General features: G+C 36.7%; 2 protein-coding genes across 2 annotated transcripts in view; both read right to left on the bottom strand.

Annotated features, from left to right (window-relative positions):
* Window positions 1-153: 153 nt before the first annotated feature.
* LOC108944643 (B3 domain-containing protein REM10-like) lies at window positions 154-999 on the bottom strand. The gene is made up of 3 exons (XM_018769868.2): window positions 873-999; window positions 542-773; window positions 154-226 (listed from the first exon to the last, which is right to left on the bottom strand). Exons 1-3 carry the CDS (start codon window positions 978-980, stop codon window positions 186-188), a joined length of 381 nt encoding a protein of 126 aa, XP_018625384.1. The 5' UTR covers window positions 981-999; the 3' UTR covers window positions 154-185.
* A 5365-nt stretch (window positions 1000-6364) lies between these two features.
* LOC104087897 (putative B3 domain-containing protein REM15) overlaps window positions 6365-18841 on the bottom strand; it is a 222796-nt gene continuing 210319 nt past the window's right edge. Inside the window, exon 17 of the mRNA XM_070191792.1 lies at window positions 6365-6383. The gene's annotated coding sequence lies outside the window, so the exon portion shown is untranslated. The remainder of the gene's footprint in view (window positions 6384-18841) is intronic.

Genomic DNA, 18841 nt, shown 5'->3' with positions numbered 1-18841 from the left:
GGTACAAAATATCCTAGTAGTTTATACAACCACAAGTCATTACTTCCAAGTCTTTCGAGTAGCAGTTCTCAGACAAATAACTTACATGGAGATTTGTAGAAGAAAATTTTGAGGTTATGCACATATATTGGATTAACAAAATTTTGACCCAAAAAAAAAAGGAACCCAAAAGTCAAGTTGCTTCACTACTGTTCCTCCCTCTTTGCAACCTTTTCAGAATATTTGCCTGCAAATACATTATTATGAAAGTTGTTACAACATCTGGCTAGGGAGCCCATTGTGTAATGTGTTCAATATGACATCCTTAGTAATGTAATATAATATAATTTCAAAGTATAACAAACATGTAAATACCTTTTAAATTAACCATTTGCAATAATAATAACACAATTATGAGAAATGATACATAGAAACCGTAAAACGGAAAGGGGCTTATTTGAAGTTACCTTATAAATGACATGATTATGTAAATATCTTTTTGCACTGCTAGAGCATAGAACTTAAACTCGACAAAAATATATTAAAAGTGAAGAACACTTACAATGGAAGTGAGCTATAGGTATTTCTCCATTCTTGATGAGTTCAATCTTGTAAGCATCTCCTACTTGGAGACCATTTGCTGTTCTGAATTTTGACCATCCACTTACAATTCCAAAATGATGTGCTTCTCTCCCTAGCCACACTGTCCAACATCTTTGTTCTTCATCTTTCAAAATCATCTCACACTTTCTATTCATCAATCCATTTGACTTTGCAAAATCCAGTGGAAAATACTACCATTATGTAGAACAAGCTTTGATCAGTTGTCACCACAAAAACAAAAAAGGCAAAGAAATTAAAAACAAAAACTAAAATAAGTTCAAAGCACTTACCAAAACTGACTTCTTGGTGCAATAAGGTTTAATGGTTGAAATAAAATAAGGACGATCATTATCATCACCATAATTTGTAGTAGATACGTGTGCATTGAGAGGACTCATGTTTGATGGCTTTTTCCTAATGTCTGTTGTCCCAAATCATGTTGGAAGGAAATGATTTAATTAGAACAGAATATGACATGAAATAAAGTTCAACAGTTTGAATTTGAACTTGACTAGATTTTAAGTTAATTCCACAGATTAATAATAATTTTTTTTAAAAAAAGCCTTCGCAGTAGAGGTGTAAGAAGAAAGTTGAGGACCGGGACTGGTCTTTGAAACTGCACTTTAATTAGAGTTTGATTTAAAGTCAGTTAAGATGAAGCACTCTAGTTGTATCAAGAAGTAACTAAAAAGTACCCTTTACATTACATTTTAACTACACTATTTATACATAGAGAGGTTGTGAGTTCGAATCACCCCAAGAGCAAGGTGGAGAGTTCTTGGAGGGAGGGAGCCGAGGGTCTATCGGAAATAGCCTCTCTACACTAGGGTAGGGGTGAGGTTTGCGTACAAACTATCCTCCCCAGACCCCACTAGTGGGATTATACTGGGTTGTTGTTGTTGTATTTATACATAGAGAGGAAACATAATGTGTAAATTCCTTGTTTCACACACTTTAGACAACCAAAAAGAAGAAAAAAATTCTACACATACAGAATATGGTATAGTACATATGATAATAATAGAAAAAATCATCAAACAAATAAGAGTCTGGTTATAAGATGAGAAACTTGCCTTGAAACTTCCTTATTGGAGTCCCTCCATTAGTAACAACTTGAAATCTCCATATTGGTGTTTCTCCATTAGTAACAACCTCAAGCATTATACGATCTCCCTCCTCTAAGCAATTATCAACAATGAATTTACGCAATCCATCTCCAATTATATAGACTCGAGGTCTACGACTAAAACTTAACTTTAAATTCCACGACCTTTGTCTTCCATCTCTTATAATCAAATCGCATTTCTTGTTCGTGAGACCATTTGGTTTTGCAAATTGCTGAGGAAGGCACTGACATGGTGTATAGCCATTTGCATACATCATTAAATAGTTTCTTCATGTTTTCTTCGAATATATAACCAAACAAACTAAAGAGAAAAAAATAAAAAAAATGGTGCACACGGGGCGGATTCAGTACAATAGTTACGGGTTCTCGTGAACCCATTAACTTTTTTTCTGTTTGTATTGAAAAATTTATTAAATGTATAAGAATTTTTAGCTTGGAACCTAGTCCGTCAATCCAGTTATTATTGTATATTAACTTGAGATTTTTGTAGAACCCATAAACTTAAAATCTTGAATCCGCCGCACATATACTTCTTTTAGCCCAGTGGTAGAGAGTTTGCGTGAAATGAGTTTTAAGACTTACCAAGAAACCTTTCGAAAGGCAATAGGATCTAATAGTGCATACAAAATGAGATTGACCAAAAGGCAGCTTGGCATGAGTAGCTGCTTCTGCATGGGAAGAAGCCATGTTTGACGACTTGATGCTGGGGCTTGGCTTTTCTGTTACATTGTCAAGAAAATAAATACGGAAAATTACACTCTAAGAAGGTTGTGAGTTCAGTCACCCAAGAGCAAGGTGAGGAGTTCTTGTAGGGAGGAAGCCGATCGAAGGTCTATCGGAAATAGCCTCTCTACCTCAGGGTAGGAGTAAGGTCTGCGTACACACTACCCTCCCCAAACCTCACTAGTAAGATTATATTGAGTTGTTGTTGTTGTACACTCAAAGAAGACAGATTTCTTGGTTTTTCATTAACATCAACAGAGGGCCAAAGCTCATATTTTCCCAGATGATCATTTATGTGTTGAGGGGCGGATGTATAGAGTACTCGCGCCGGGTTCATCTGAACCGGGTACTATCGGCATAGAGCATAAATTTCTATACTATATAAATACTATATAGTAAGTCAAGTGATTAAAGTGAAAAGGTGGGACAAAAAGCTTTAATAATTCCACGATCCCTCACCTTAATATATACTCCTGTTGCTATTGTTATTTATCGGACTAATTAATGAAAACATGTATTTTAGTTATAGTTTAATTTCCATAACAAGCAGGCCTTAAAGACTTCACCTTCAAATTCAAAATTCTTAGAAGTCTCTTCAACAGTATGGACTTCTTCTTGCAAATATTCTCTGACACTCCCACTTGAATCAAATATGACAACCTCAAACTCCATTTTTCCTTCATGTCTGAAGATCAACATATCTCCTAACTGCAAACCATGTTTTTGTGCAAATTCAACCCAACCCGCTTCGAATCGACGGCCGTTCACCTTCACCGCCCATTGCTTACTACCCCTTCTTAGTATTGCATGTTCATTCTTATATTCCTTCAGATACTTCAAGAAACCTACAGGAATTTTCTGCAGTAAAAAAATATGTGTAATTAAAATAGCCATGTCACAAAGTATGATTCATATCTTTTTTTCGGACGTGACAATATACTATTACAAGGTCTCTCACATTCCCCCTCCTTCACCTTTATAACATACATATAGCAGATAATAATACATAGAAAGGTGAAAAAATTAAAAGTATAATAACTCACTAGTCCATTCTTGAAACCAGGCAGAATTGGTTTGAAAAAATGAGGTTTCTTTGGAGGGATTTTTTCCATGGCTGCCAATTAAGGAGATGTAGTTACTAGAGAAGAAAAGGTGTTCTTTTTGTTTTTGCTAAGATAGAAACGAAAGAATATGCAGGTGGGTTTTCAAAGAATTAATGGTGCACTTCAATGTTCAATCAGGCTATTTGATCTGACCACAGGAAGCCTAAAGGTCATTTCAGAAAAGTAGGAAATGTAAAATACTTCAAAATGTATATAATTGAATATACACACACTTTTGTTACTAGCCGGTATTAAGGTAGGTTTTTCGCATAAGGTATCATAAGTTGTTGTAAATTTAGGACCCGTTTGTCCATGATTTTTTTTTTTTTTTTTTTATGGATTTGTTTTTTCAAAAAAGTGTTTGTCCATAAAAATTTGTAAGTTTTTCGAAATTGTTCGAAAATAAGTTCTTCGAAAACCAAACCACTTTTTCAAGTTTTTCGAAATTTTTTTTTTCCACTCACAAACCTGCAACATATTTTTAAAAAGTGAAATGCATATACAAACAAATTTCAAATATCAATTTTTAACTTAATTACATTTTGTATGTTCAAACGCCTACTTAATTGTAAGAGCCAATTCGAAAAATGTTTCGAAACAAGTTAGCCAACAATATCTCAAGACAAATATAATAGAACTGAAGAAACCCAAAGAAGAATTGCTTCTTATAGACTTGGGATATGAAAATTTTTCATTGTAATTAAGTTTCAAAAACAGGAATTAAAATATGAGCAACTCGCCACATGAAGCAATAACTAATACCAACATCAGAGGTCGATTGTTTCACAAGTTATGTAAGAATTAGTAATGTAGAAATTGTTTAGGTAGATATTATCAGTTTAGACATTATTTATATGGTAATTACTAATAAATATTTTTATCTTTAAATAGTTTAATTCTTGTATTACTAATATATGTATTCTTTTTCATATTGTATCCCGCACAAAGTAATACATAAATTCTCACATAATTTATTGTGGATATTATTTAGTATCGCCATCCAAACACTTTATTATATCATGCAGAATTTTATACTGTGATTAATTATTTTTTGAATAATAATACTGTGATTAATTATTCATACTGATTACTGCATGTGCAACAGACTGGTTAATTTGGAAAAATGTAAGCTTTCTACTTCTGGTAAAGTTTTTCTTGAGAAGGGAAAACAGCCTTGCTGGCGTCTCCCCTTCCATGCAAAATCAATCATTAGATTCATTACCATCACTAGAGCCTATATTAACTACACATCAATCTTATCCTCCTAATTAATACCCCTTCCAAATTCCAATACTAGTAGTGATCCCCAGAATCCTCGGTATATGATACTATCTCCCAAATAACTCTAACCCCTTATCTTTATTAGCCTATATTCAACCACTCAAAGCATTGAAAAGCCATATATTTTAGACTATGATTTTTATATTTCGTATGTTACTGTCTGGGATATATATAAAAACCCCAATCCAGTTGGTTCTATTTGGTATATATATATATATATATATATATATATATATATATATATATATATATATATATATATATTATAATGGACTTATCTATAGAATAAATAAATTTTACAAGTAAAACAATTATTTAAAGTCAAAAATTTATTTATACAATTGAAAGTGAAAGAAAATAAAAGCTTTTAAAGGATATATTTTATGCATGTAATATAAAAAATAATTATTTAAAATAGAGGTATATTTATAATATATTTTATAAATACTTAATAATTTTTTTAATTATTTTGTTCCAACTTTATATATGCCTGATTTTTTTTCTTTTTTTACTTTATAAGTAAGATTTAACTATTCTATAGGTAAATCCATAATATAGAGTAAAAAGAGAGAAGACTCATAAAATTATAAAGTATTAAAAAGAGATAAATGTTACTTCAATTTAGAAAGTAAAATAGATATATGGACATCAAAAATTTGAGAAATCTAGTTGAGTGATCTTTTAAGTATTATATAAATAGCTAAGCTAAGTGACTTTCTATTACAAACAAAAGAAATATAACTTATTAAATAATTTTAAATAGTTAAACATAAGACTCTTGTCTACAAGATGATTTGAATCTGCTACATGTTTGATTTCTTACAAATTCACATGTTGCATTTCTTACCACTAGACCAAAGGCCGGGAAGACCACGGGAACTCAATTTATGTTCCTTAAAATTCTGGTTTGATTACAATGGGCAAGAATCCAAAAGGCTACCTTAATCTAATTAATTCCTAGTCGTGTATGAAAGGATATTTTCAAAACAAAAGTAGAACACATCATACAGAAAGTAGTTTTTTAAAAATTTAGCAGCATGTACAAAATCCAAAAAGATTATATTCACTTGCTTCAGTGCTTGTTTCCTTGCCCATCACCAACTGCTTCAGCATCTTGTCAATGTCTTCTGAGGGTGATTCTTGGCATCCTTCCCAGAAAATACCTACAATTTATAAAAACAAAACATGGCCTCAGTTATTATTCGAAATTTCAAGGAGTTGATTGTATAAAACCATTATAGCTAGGATCATGGAAGTCTAAGCTGGTAGATCTTTTATATGAAAAAATTTCATCATAAAGCAAATGTTAGGAAATTTGCCACATAATAAAATATCAAAATATTTTGTGTATCTTTAAAATATCAACAATCGACACTATTTGAACCTTTAAGATTTTGTGTATCTTCAAAAGTTAACATAACATTTTAAAATCTCAGTAACAATTGTTTCTTTGGTTCCACAACAAACTCCCATATTCTGATAACAAAAGGGACAGAGGAAAAACAACAACATATATACTCACAATGGAAATGCGCTATAGGTATTCTGCCATTGTTGATGAGTTCAAACTTATAAGTATCTCCTATTTGGACACCATTTTCTTGTACGAACTCTCGCCATCCCCTTTTAATTCCAAAGTGATGTCCCATTGGCCCTAGCCACACTGACCATGATCTCCGTTTTTCATCGACAAGAGTTATCTCACAGTGTCTATTCATCAGGCCAGTTGATTTTGCAAAATCCAACGGAAAATACTGCTCAAATTTTATCCCAATATAGAGATCAATGCCGCGTTGTTATCACACACACAAAAAAAAACTACTACAATTAGCTAAGCTTTTTATTTAAACTTGGTCAAATCACTTACCAAAGCATGATATTTGATGGCATAATGTTTAACAGTAGATACAAAATGAGGGTTAGCATCAGTAGATGTTAAAGCAGGTACTTGTACTTTTGGAGCAGTCGCGTCCGTGGTCTTAATCCTAAGGTCTCTTATTCTTTTAAAGTAACCAAGAAGAAACATTACAATCAGAAATGGAAAGGAAGCCAAGGGTATATATATCAGACAAGTAGAAGTGTTTGCTTGTAATATCCAGACCTTCATCTGAGATTCTTTTAGCATCCAAATTCATGTTCTTCTTCTTTACTTCAGGATGGAGGGGTGGACTTCCTCTCAAATCTAGTTTTTTTAATAGAAACAAAAAACGTCATAACTGAAACTGAAGATGGATTCAAACCAAAAATAGAACACTAAGTTGAAGCAGAAAAGATTCATTCTGATGACAATAAGTATGAAATAGGAGGTGAGGATATATACTAGTCCACCCGTTTCAATTTAAATGACACATTTTTCTTATTAGTCTAATGATCCATTTATATATTTGGAAATAGTTTAACTTTAAAGTTTTAACTTTTTATTTTACTCACTTTACCATAAATGACAAGCTTTTATAATAACACAAGTGTCACGGACCCATAAAATTTTTGCTTCTTAAGCTTATACGACCAAATATTTCAAAAATCTTTTTTTTTTTTTAAATTTTGTGTCAAGTCAAACTTTATCGTATAAATTGAAACGGAGAGAGTAATTAATTAAGTGCAACTATGGGTTGAACTTCCACCTTTGGATAATAACTTTCCACCATTATTAGCTTCCGGTATTAGCTTAGCCCTGTCAAGGAATGCCCTTTTCTAGATATTTGAAAATATCATACGTCTTTTTTATTTTGGATTAAGAGATCTTCCAACACACACACATGTAGTTAGAACCAAAAATTAAACCAAAAATTTCTCTCTCTATATATATATCATATTAGAACCAAACTATGAATTCATTTCATCTAACATGTAGTTAATTAATCTGGATATTAAACTAGTGTTGTATCATGTAATTAATTAAAGGTAGAATATATAGTTTACCCATCAACTTTGTAGCGAAATTTCTATTACACACCTCCTTTGCGGAAGGCCTTTTACATACTCAACCTTTTAAAAGTGTGTTTAAGACACGCTACTTTTGACCAGATAGTACTTGCGTGTTTACACACACACAAAATTATACGTGAAACCCGTAAAAAATCCCATTTTTATGTCCCTTCCCCACAGGAACCCCTCCCCTCCCTCTGTCTGTAATTAATTAAAGGTAGAATACATAGTTTACCCATCAACCTTATAGCGAAATTTCTGTTACAGACCTCCTTCACGAAATTTTTTTTACATACTCAACCTTTCAAAAGTGTGTCTAAGACACACTACTTTTGACCAGATAGCACTTGCGTGTTTACACACGCAAAAACATACGTGAAGCTCGTCAAAAATCCCATTTTTGTGTCCCTTCCACACAGGAACCCCTCCCTCTGGTCTTCTTCCTCAGACCACCCTCCTCCCATCTTCTTGCTCAAATAGAATTTTTGAAAGAACATAAAATTTTAGATCTAAAATTGAGCGATTTTTGTTGGTTTATTGTCTAAATATTGTGAAAATTATTTATTTGCGATAGATTTAAAAGTTTTAACAGTAGTATTGAAGGTTTGGTAAAAACGTCTAGAATCCACCATTGTTGAGGTATCAAAAAAAGCTTGTAAATTCAATTGGGTCTTGTTGATTATTGGGTTGTTGAACTCAATTTGTTGCTCGATTATTTTTGGCTAGTTGTTTAGATAGTGTGGTTGAATTTTGGTGTTGTTGGAAACTTTCTCACAAACAACTATGGTGGCAGCAACAATGGTGCTTAAGATAGAAAATGGGAAGATGAAGATGGATTTTAATTGTAATTTCTAATATATATATATATTTTTTATTTTTAAGGTCAATTACACGTGTCACGACCCTATTAGGGCATGACTTTCACGTTATTTGAAAATTTTGTCAAGCACAAAAGTGGTGTGTCTTAGACACACTTCTGAAAGGTTGAGTGTGTAAAAAATTTTCCGTGAGCGAGAGGTGTATACAAGGGATTTCGCTGCAAGGTCGATGGGTAAACTATGTATTTTGTCTTAATTAAACGGTAGAAAGCAGAATGAAATTTAAGATGAGAAACTTGCCATGAAATTTAAATATAGGTGTCTCTCCATTGGAAATTATCTCAAACATTACACGATCTCCTTCCTTTAAGCACTTGTCAGTGCAGAATTCATGCCATCCGCGTCCAATGTAGGTTTTTCTACAACTTTTATACCTGCTAAGTGTCCATAACCTTCGCTTGTCCCTCATAATTATCGTACATTTCCTGTTGTTGAGTCTGTTATCTAGTGCAAATTGTCTCGGAATGTGCTGAAAAGTTTATAACCAATTGCAAATAAACAGTCAATATATATGTATGTATGTATGTATGCATGCATGCATGCATGTATGTTTTACACTTCCAAATTGTCAAAGATATAATTGTTCTCATAAGCTTATACATACAGGAATTGTGAACTTACCAGAAAATGCTTTGAAAGGCAATAAGGTCTGATAGTACAAATGAGATGAGAGTGACTGATATGGATCTCCTTATTAGCAGCTTCTACATTGGGGAAAGCCTTGCCTGATGCCTTGATGTCAGCCTTTGGTTTTTCTGTTGCATTTGTTAATTACACCCAAAGTCACTTAAGAAAAATATGCAAATATGGAAACATCAAACTCCATATTACCTTCATGTCTAAACACCAACATATCTCCCAATTGCAAATCATGCTCTTCTGCAAATTCTGTCCAACCATCTTCGAATCGAGAGCCATATTCACCTTCACCATCCACTTCTTACCATTTCTTCTCAGTATTGCATGTTCAATATGTTCGTGTTGCTTCAGATACTTCAAGAAACTTATAGGTATTTTCTGCAATACAACAAATTGTTAAGTTTTAAGTAGCATACTTGTCCCAAAATGATTGTTACTTATATTTTTTTTAGGAAGTGACAATATATACTATTACAAAGTCTCTCACATTCCCTCCTTCACCTTTATACCACATATATAGCAGATAATATATAGAAAGATGAAACAATTAAAAGTATAATAACTTACAAGGCCATTCTTGAAACCAGGCAGAATTGGTTTGAAAAAATGAGGTTTCATTGGAGGGACTTTTTTCATGGCTGCCAATTAAGGAGATGTAAACTACAGAGTTGCACAGGAAACTTGAATAAAGAAGGCAGCTTTTCAAGTAGGAACCAATACCATTTGAATAAATTAAGTATTATCTCCATTCTGCAGTTCGATCAGGATATTGATCGGACCACAGTAAGCCTTGAGGTCACTTCAGAAATATAGGAATTTGTAAAATAATTCAAAACATATATAATAGCCATCTCATGAATTTACATGATAGTTGTTTACTCAAAAAACGGTACAGTTGAATTTATACGTGGTTTCTAGCTATGTTTTAAAAGGCGTTTCTGGAGGCGAGCCCCGGGCGAGGCGTACCAAAAACGCCCCGGGGCGATGGTGTAGGGCGAAAGTCTCAAGAGGCGTACGCCCGGGTGTTCGGGGCGAGTTTTTTTTAGTAAGGAGTAAGCCCCAAAGACTTTTTAAAATTAAAACAAAATTTGTTGAATTAATCCTTCATATAATACCCAAATTCTCAAAAGTCAGTTTGTTAATTACTCAAAAGGTTTAAAAAGGAACTCAAAAGTATTAAATTTAAAAGTAAAGACCTTTTTTTATTGATTTAAGCCCTAATTCATGGTTTTATCAATTTTTTATCTTGTCCGCTAGTCTGCTAATATCTCCCAGAAGCAACGAATATTAATTTTTTTACAAATACAAAGAGAACTACATTTTTCTTCATAGCAGCAAATTCAAAGTTCAAATTGCAGGTTAATCATCTTTTTTGTTCCTCCATATAGAAAATTTTATTCTTTTAGACTCAAATTACTTGTGCTTGTAAGTAACGTATAATAGATTGTTTTGATTAGTTTTTTGTGAAGATGGAGCACACACATATATAGTTTTATTCAATTTTTATGCAATTTTACCTGTTTATAAATAAAATATTAAAAATTAAATACCTATGGGACGTAAGCCCCACGCCTCGGGGCTTACGCCCCGCTGAGGCATATGTAAAACGCCCCGCCTTACGCCCACGCCTTTTAAAATACTGATTTCTAGACAAATAAATTAATTTGATCTTGAATTAATAAAATAATCGAAGAATTATGCAATACTTAGCCTTAGGATATAGACGAAACAACAGAAGCAACAGTTCCGGGAATAGGGTTTCAGGGCGCAACACCAATGAAATAAAAAAGTAAGAAGATAAGATTGTATTGAGTTTTGTATACAATGACAACTGAACTCACTATTTATAGATATGAAAAAGGTCCTAGGATTGTGCCCTTCTTTAATGTCAATTATGAGGGACATTGATGAAGATGTAACGGTGAACATAAATGCCAAATTTCCTGTAACGGGTAATTGCTCTTAATGTCATAGAATATTCTCTATTAAATGCTACCGGCGAAGAGCATTTATCATATATTTATCAGCATTATTCTTTCTGGTGACAAACGTAACAGTTGCCTTCGATCTTCGGCCATCCTCCCGTCTTGGGTTCCACGTGTCCCTTTTTTGGACAGCCACATGTCATAGCATATTTTTACCCTATACAGATAGTTTTCCTACTTTTCGGTGACATAACTTTGAGTTACCGAGAAGTTGGTAGAAACACTCTTTTGGAGAAAATTACTATAATTCCCTCTGAAGGCTTTTGATGATTGATTAGACGCACGTCTCTCCGCATTTAATGCCCTAAACACGCATCATCCCATGATTCAGTACAACTTTTGCCGATTATCGAGGTAATCATGGCCATGAATTTAGCCACCGAAACCTTTACATATACGTATCAACCTTCTCCCTTATACTTCATAATTTTTCAAGCTTCCGTTATCTAACTTGCATCTTGCTCTTCATCATTTCTCTAATTCTTTTTAAACAAAATTCCTTCTCCTTCTTCCATACAATGGCTTCTTCCTCAAAGCGTACCGGTTTTTCAAAGAACAAGAATAAGGCCTAGGACTCTACTCCTCCAACAGTGGGATCCATCATCCCTAGAAGTCTTATTACCACAAAAGACTTCGAAGAGAAATTCCCTACTTCTAACTCTCGTGCATGGGCCGACAGTAGGTATCCTTCTTCCATATGTCCTTCTAGCATTCCTGCTATGAAGGAATACTGTCGCTGCCATGACTTGGATATTATTGCTCCTATCTATCGGAGGGAGTCACCCTACCCAAGGAGGGTTTTACATATTTTTACATGTATCCATTTACTTTGGGTGTGTTCTCTTTGAGCGGAGAGCTTGACTCTGTGATTGCGTAGTTTTGCCTCCTCTACCAAGTGTGTTTGGCATAAATAAGTCCTTCTATGTGGAGGACAGTTGCTTGCCTTCGGCGTTTATGCTAGGAGACTGGAGATGAGCTAACCTTAGATCATATGATGAATCTCTATTCTCCTAAAATCTTCCGCGGGGGAATGATAAACCTCTGCAAGCGTGGCCACCATGCTATGCTGTCTAGCATGGATGATGACAACAATCGTGGGTGGATGGAACAGTTTGTTGCAACTGCCACTAACGACATCATTCTAGCAATGGCCCCATCCTTTCCGGCCTCTTGGAACCGCACTTGTAAGCTCTTTGTTTAGAATTTCCTTTTACTAAATATTTTTCTATAGTCGTATTGATCCTCCATGCTTCGCCCATTTTAGCAACCCGATGGATCCCACCGGTGGTTGAAGGTTTGGATCGGTGGGTACAAAAGATTTTGGATGTTACGACGCCCGAAACTCGCTTGTGGAAAGAACTGGCCCCTAAATACGGGTGGAAGGCCAAGAACCATGGTAATTCAAACTCACCTTGTTTCAATTTTTCATGTGAAGAACTGGATTGATCCCTTCTAACTTGTCTATAAAATTAGGTCTACCCGCATGCTCTGTTGTTGTTCCCAAGGAGGATGTTTTGGCTGATCCTGCTGATGCAGCGAGGCTGCTTCAAGAGGCACTTACTCAAACAGGTGTCTCCGTGCCTGCTTCGGGAGAAAATGTTTCTTTACGGAGTCCCTGGATGGAAGACAAACAACCAAAGATAAGACTCTCATCCGCAGCCAGGGAAAAGAATAAGAGGGCAAGGACCGATGCCCCCGAGTCATCTCTGATAGCGATGGTGACTGGCCCTCCTTCCGGGCCGTTCATAGACACCGTGACGATCGATGATGATGAAGAAGATAGTGATGAGTGAGATTCTCTACATAGAAGACGGCGATCCTCATCATCTCAACAAGATGCTCGACTTGTTGAGACAGTTACACCAACCGAGGACGATGCCTCGACACTTTGGGGAGAGTTTGATTTGGTAGATAATGTCAATTCCTATTTTCGGGCCTCAATTGTTGTGCCCGGTACTGCGGGGCTGAGTACCGGGTCCCTTCCATCTTTGGTTGGCGAGCATCCAACAATCAACACTGTATTTGATATAGCTACTTCTCACTCTTCAACTCCACCAGCTTCATCTTCATCTTTACCAACACCAGCAATTGCTACATCACTTCCATCTTCATCCACTCTTTCACCAGCAATTATTACATCATCTCCACTGACTGCACCTGACCATGAAGATGGTGTTCCTCTTCCACAGTCCCCAGTTCATGGGAATTCTGGAAAACATTATGCTGCCCCTTCTGAAAATCCACTAAGGAGGAGGAATGTTACTATTTTGGTCTCTATTGGTGCAACTTGCTATCCCGGTCGGTGGATCTTGCTAATTATCTGAAGCCTTTGGCTTTAGAGAAAGATTAGGAAAAGATTCAGGCACTCTCGGGAGAGTGTTTGTTGAACAACACCATGCACAACGCTACAGAGGTACATTACTTTCTTCCTTTATTACTTCTTCTATTTTTGGGTATGAACATATCCTGAATTTTACCCTTCTTACTTTGTTGGCCAACTTTCTTGCTTCCGAGGGCCTTCAGAGGTTGATTCATGAAAAGGAAGAGATTACCTCCGCACGGGATCAGTTTTTGGCAGAGCACGAGCAACATGTCGCTCGCCTTTCTGAACTAGAAGCCAAAGCTGCTAAGGTTGTTGTATTGGAGGCTCGTTTGCGGCAAATCGAGCAAGAAGTGGTAACCCTTAGCTAAGAAATTGGCCCGTTGAGGGTTAGATTTAACGAAGCCAGGGCCAAACGGGTTGAAGTCCATAATGTCGTTCTTGGTGCAACCGAACGCAATGCTGCCTCCCCTGAAAGAGTGATCAACTTAGAGGCAGCCTTGAACTCCAAAATTGAAAAGCTTGCAGCTATGGGGGCAAAACACGCCCAACTGGAAGTGAAGTACAGGAAAACTATCGAGCATAATAGGCTTTTTAGTTCAACTGTCCGTGACCTTGATGTTAGACTCAAATCTTCTAGATCTGCCCGGGAAAACCTTTCCGCCGAGGTAACCTAACTCAAAGATGAAATTAAGCGCCGAGCGGTTTCCCTCTTTGTTGAGAAAACTTATGTTATGTACAACATGAGGAAAAAAACCTTGGAAGAGGCCAAAGCTGATGTCATTGATTTTGATGCCGAAATTGCTAAGGCCCATGAACTTGAGTTAGCTGACAAAAGTAGACTCCCAGTGATGTCTGATGCACCTGGTCCTTCTGGTTCGGGTTCCGAGTTCTCGATAACTGAATAAGAATCGGAGGATGATGATGCCGAAGGCCAAACCGGTGAAAATGTTGAGCCATCGGTGGGCCCGTCTACTTCTCTCGGGGGCACTGACACTTCTCTTCCTCTTGATTCAGAAGATACTGCAGTTTAGCTTTTTCTTTTCTTTTTCCAATTCTTGTACCTATGCCATTTTGACATGTTTTTGTAAATAAAAATATCTTTTGCTCAATTATTGTTTGAGCCTTCCTTTCGTTTGAATATTCATGCAAGTCTTTAATCTTTGCATTTTCTTCCTTTTTCTTAAGAATTTTGCGTAAACTTTATTGCGTCTTATTATGTGAAGCCTTGGGTGTATTCTCCCCGAAAGTATTTTTGGCTCTCGGCATCAACCCTTTTTCATGATGGCTTTGATAAGTATTTGTGCAAATATACTTTTTGCGTCCTTTCGTATTCGACTTCGGGTGTATTTTTCCCCGAAGGCATTTTGATTCCGGGCATAAATTCTTCCGGAACGAACCCTTTAACGTGAGAGTTTTTATAAGAGAGGGCCCTCTTATGTTTACGTTGCTCTTGAAGAGGACGTCTCATGTTCATTACAGCACTAGCATTTGAAGTACTTGTTTAACTTTCAAATGACAAAGTTAATTCATCGTTCAAACAAGAAACAAGATAAAAACAAAAGGATTTCATTTTATTCCTTCTATTTTCACAAAGTACATAAGTATTTGCTATGCTGAAAAGAAATTGCCGTTACTTGTGGCTAACTTGTATAAATTATTTCTACAGGCCTGGCCACACAGTCCCCGGTCCCGATGATGCAATTATATTTCCGGTTTCTTGTTTCCTGGTTTGACGTGGCACTCATTGTTGTCGAATCCTCATATCATTCCCCAAGTGTTCGAATGCGAGGAGTGCAAATTGGAACACTGGAAGTCTTATATCCTCGAAGATTACACTAATGCATTGCTAGATAATCCTTAATTTTGTGCTCGTGAATGATCAGGTAACCTTTGCTCAATAGCAAACTTAACTTCCCGGTGGGAATTTGCTATAGAGCAAAAGATTATCTAACCATCCCCGAGTGGATCTTTGCTTGTGTGCCTTGATATTAAAGGTCTTATTGTTGTTATCTTCGTAGTATGCTTTCTGTTGCTGCCTCGTTAAAAACCTTGTCAGAAAAATCCAATTGGGAAAAAAATTGAACAGAGGGAAAGTGCAACACATACTTTCTGATCGGATAATATTCATCAGCAATAATATCTTTTGATGTGTGCCACGTTCCAATTGTTGGGCAACTTTTCTCCATTTTTGTTTTCCAACTCGTATGACCCTTTTTCGGTGATAGCTGAAATCCTGTAGGGGCCTTCCCTCGTTGGACCTAGCTTCCCCGCATTGAGCTCCCGGATGTTTTGAGTTACTTTTCTTAGGACCAAGTCTCCTACTTTGAAATAACAGAGGTTGAGTCTTCGATTATAATACCACTACATTCTCTGCTTTTGAGCTACCATTCTTACATGCGCCAAATCCCTGCATTCATCGAGCAGTTCCAAGTTGAATAACATTGCTTCGTTGTTCGATTCTTCATCTTCCTGGAAATATCAAGGTGGGTTCCCCTACTTCCACCGGGATTAAAGCTTCTGCACCGTACACGAGGGAAAAAGGGGTTTCCCCTGTGCTCGACTTGGCCGTAGTTCGGTATGCCCATAGAACTCCGGGTAATTCCTCGGGCCAGTTACCCTTAGTCGTTTCCAACCTTTTCCTGAGGTTTTGAATAATCACTTTGTTCGTCGGCTTCGCTTGACCGTTTGCTCTCAGATGATATGGTGAAGATGCGATCCTCTTTATTTTTAAATCTTGGAGGAACTTTGTAATTTTTGAGCCGATAAACTGTGGCACATTGTCGCATGCTATATCTTTTGGTATTCCGAACCTGCAAATTATATTTTTTCACAAGAAATCCACCACTTCGCGTTCTCCGATCTTCTAATAAGGACATGCTTCCACCCACTTAGAATAATAGTCAGTCAAAATTAAAAGAAATCTTACCTTTCCAGGAGCCGGTGGCAGTGTCCGACGATCTCCATCCCACATTTCATGAACGACCACGGGGACAAAACCGAATGTAAGGGTTTTGTTGGTTGATGCAACAATGGTGTGTATCGTTGACACTTATCACATTTTCGTACGAAGTCCTTGGCGTCTTATTCCATGCGGGGCCAATAATATCCTGCCCTTACCAACTTCAGCACTAAAGAATCTGCGCCCAAGTGGTTGCCGCATATCCCTTCGTGAACCTATCTCATGACATAGTTAGCTTCGGATGCCCCTAAGCATCGGGCTAGCGAGCCTTGAAAAGATTTTCTATATAATTGGCCTCTCTTGAAGCTATATCGCGCTGCTTTGGTGCGCAGCTCCCGAGATACTTTGGGGTTTTCAGGTAGCTTCCCGTGTTCTAGATAATCGATGATTTCATTCCTCTAGTCCCAGACCATATTAGTATAATTTACCTCATAGTAACCATCTATATCCATGAATGAGTTCATCAGTTGTACTACCGTCCTTGACTCTGATCCCTTTATTTCCATTGATGATCCTATGTTTGCCAATGCGTCTGCTTCTGCGTTATCTTCCCTTGGCATATGAGTAATTGACCACTCCCGAAATTGTGCCAACATAGCCTGAACCTTTACCACGTATTGTTGTATGCACTCCTATTTGGTCTCGAAGATCCTATAGACCTGATTTACCACCAGCTGTGAGTCGCATTTGATTTCGATGACCTCGGAGTCAAGTCCCCAGGCCAATTCGAGCCCTGCAATCAAAGCTTCATATTATGCTACATTGTTAGTTAAATGGACCGTATTGATGGCTTGCCTTAGGATTTCCCCCGAAGGCATGATTAAGACTATACCGAGCCCGAACCCTTTTACGTTGGAAGCTCTGTCCGTAAATAAGGTCCAAACCCTTGACATCGATTTCAACACTATTACTACCTCATTGGTTGCCAGAGGCAATAATCCCAGATTGAAATCGGCCACAAAGTCATCCAAGACTTGCGATTTAATTGCAGTCCTTGGTTTATATTCTATGTCGAATTAACTCATTTTGATGGCCCATTTGGCCAATCTACCCGAGAGCTTGGGTTTATTGAGGATTTTCTGTAAAGGGAAAGTAGACTCCACGGCTATCGGGTGGCATTGGAAGTAGGGCCTCAACTTCCAAGCAGAGACTACGAGAGCTAAGGCTAGTTTTTCCAAATGTGGGTAACGAGTTTTTGCTCCTTTAAAATTTTACTAACATAATAAATGGGAGATTGCGTACCTTCGTTGTCTCCGACTAAAATCACACTTACCACGACTTCCGAGACCGTAAGATAAACCAACAACGTTTCACCTTTTTTGGTTTTGAAAGCAATGGAGGGCTTGACAAGTACTTCTTTAAATCCCTCAAATCCTGCTGGCACTCCATGGTCTATTCAAAATTATTTTTCTTTTTGATAAGTACAAAGAAACGATGACACTTTTCTGATGACCGGGAGATGAACCTGCTTAAAGCTGCCAATCTCCCCGTAAACCTTTGGACTTCCTTCACTTTTGATAGTTGGTACAGAATGTGTTCTATGGCCTTGAACTTATCGGGGTTTACCTCAATTCCCCTTTGTGATACCAGAAATCCCAGAAACTTACTAGAGTTGAACCCGAACGCGTATTTCCCGAGATTAAGTTTCATATTATGCTTCCTTAGGATGTCTTTTTTAGATATTTAAGATGATCACGTGCATTTAAAGACTTAATGAGCATATCGTCTATATAAACTTCCATAGTTTTTCCTATTTTATTTTCAAACATGTTGTTCACGAGCCGTTGATAAGTGGCTCCAGCGTTTTTCAACCCGAATGGCATCACATTGTGACAATATATACCGATATTCGTTATAAACAAAGTCTTTTCCTGATCCTCCGGGTTCATCTTAATTTGGTTGTACCAAGAATAAGCATCAAGGAAATTCATTAACTCGTGCCCGGCCGTGGCATCAATCATTTGATCGATGTTAGGCAGTGGGAACAAGTCTTTCGGGCACGTCTTGTTAAGATCTTTATAATCTACACACATGCGAAACTTATTGTTCTTCTTAGGAAACACTACTACATTGGCTAACCAGTCTGGATATCTTATTTCTAGGTTTGAACCGATATTAAGTAAGCGGGTTACCTCTTCTTTGAAGAATTTATTTATGGCCTCGAGAATTGGGCATTTCTTTTGTCTTACCGGAGGTATGTTGGGATCCAAGCTTAACTTGTGTACGGCTACCTCTGTCGGGATGCCCGTCATATCCTCATGCTATCGGTGTTAGATTTAAGGAATTTAATAAAGTCGTACCTGAGTTCTGGGTG

Source organism: Nicotiana tomentosiformis, chromosome 12, assembly GCF_000390325.3.
Source record: "Nicotiana tomentosiformis chromosome 12, ASM39032v3, whole genome shotgun sequence".
NCBI lineage: Eukaryota > Viridiplantae > Streptophyta > Magnoliopsida > Solanales > Solanaceae > Nicotiana > Nicotiana tomentosiformis.
This window is presented reverse-complemented; position numbering and strand designations above follow the sequence as displayed.

Excerpts from the sequence above, each read along its gene's own strand:
- LOC108944643 (XM_018769868.2), bottom strand. The coding sequence starts at position 980 with ATGAGTCCTCTCAATGCACACGTATCTACTACAAATTATGGTGATGAT. Across the intron at positions 774-872 it reads GCACCAAGAAGTCAGTTTTG|TATTTTCCACTGGATTTTGC; the intron begins GTAAGTGCTTTG and ends ACATAATGGTAG. Across the intron at positions 227-541 it reads ACCTATAGCTCACTTCCATT|GCAAATATTCTGAAAAGGTT; the intron begins GTAAGTGTTCTT and ends ATGTATTTGCAG.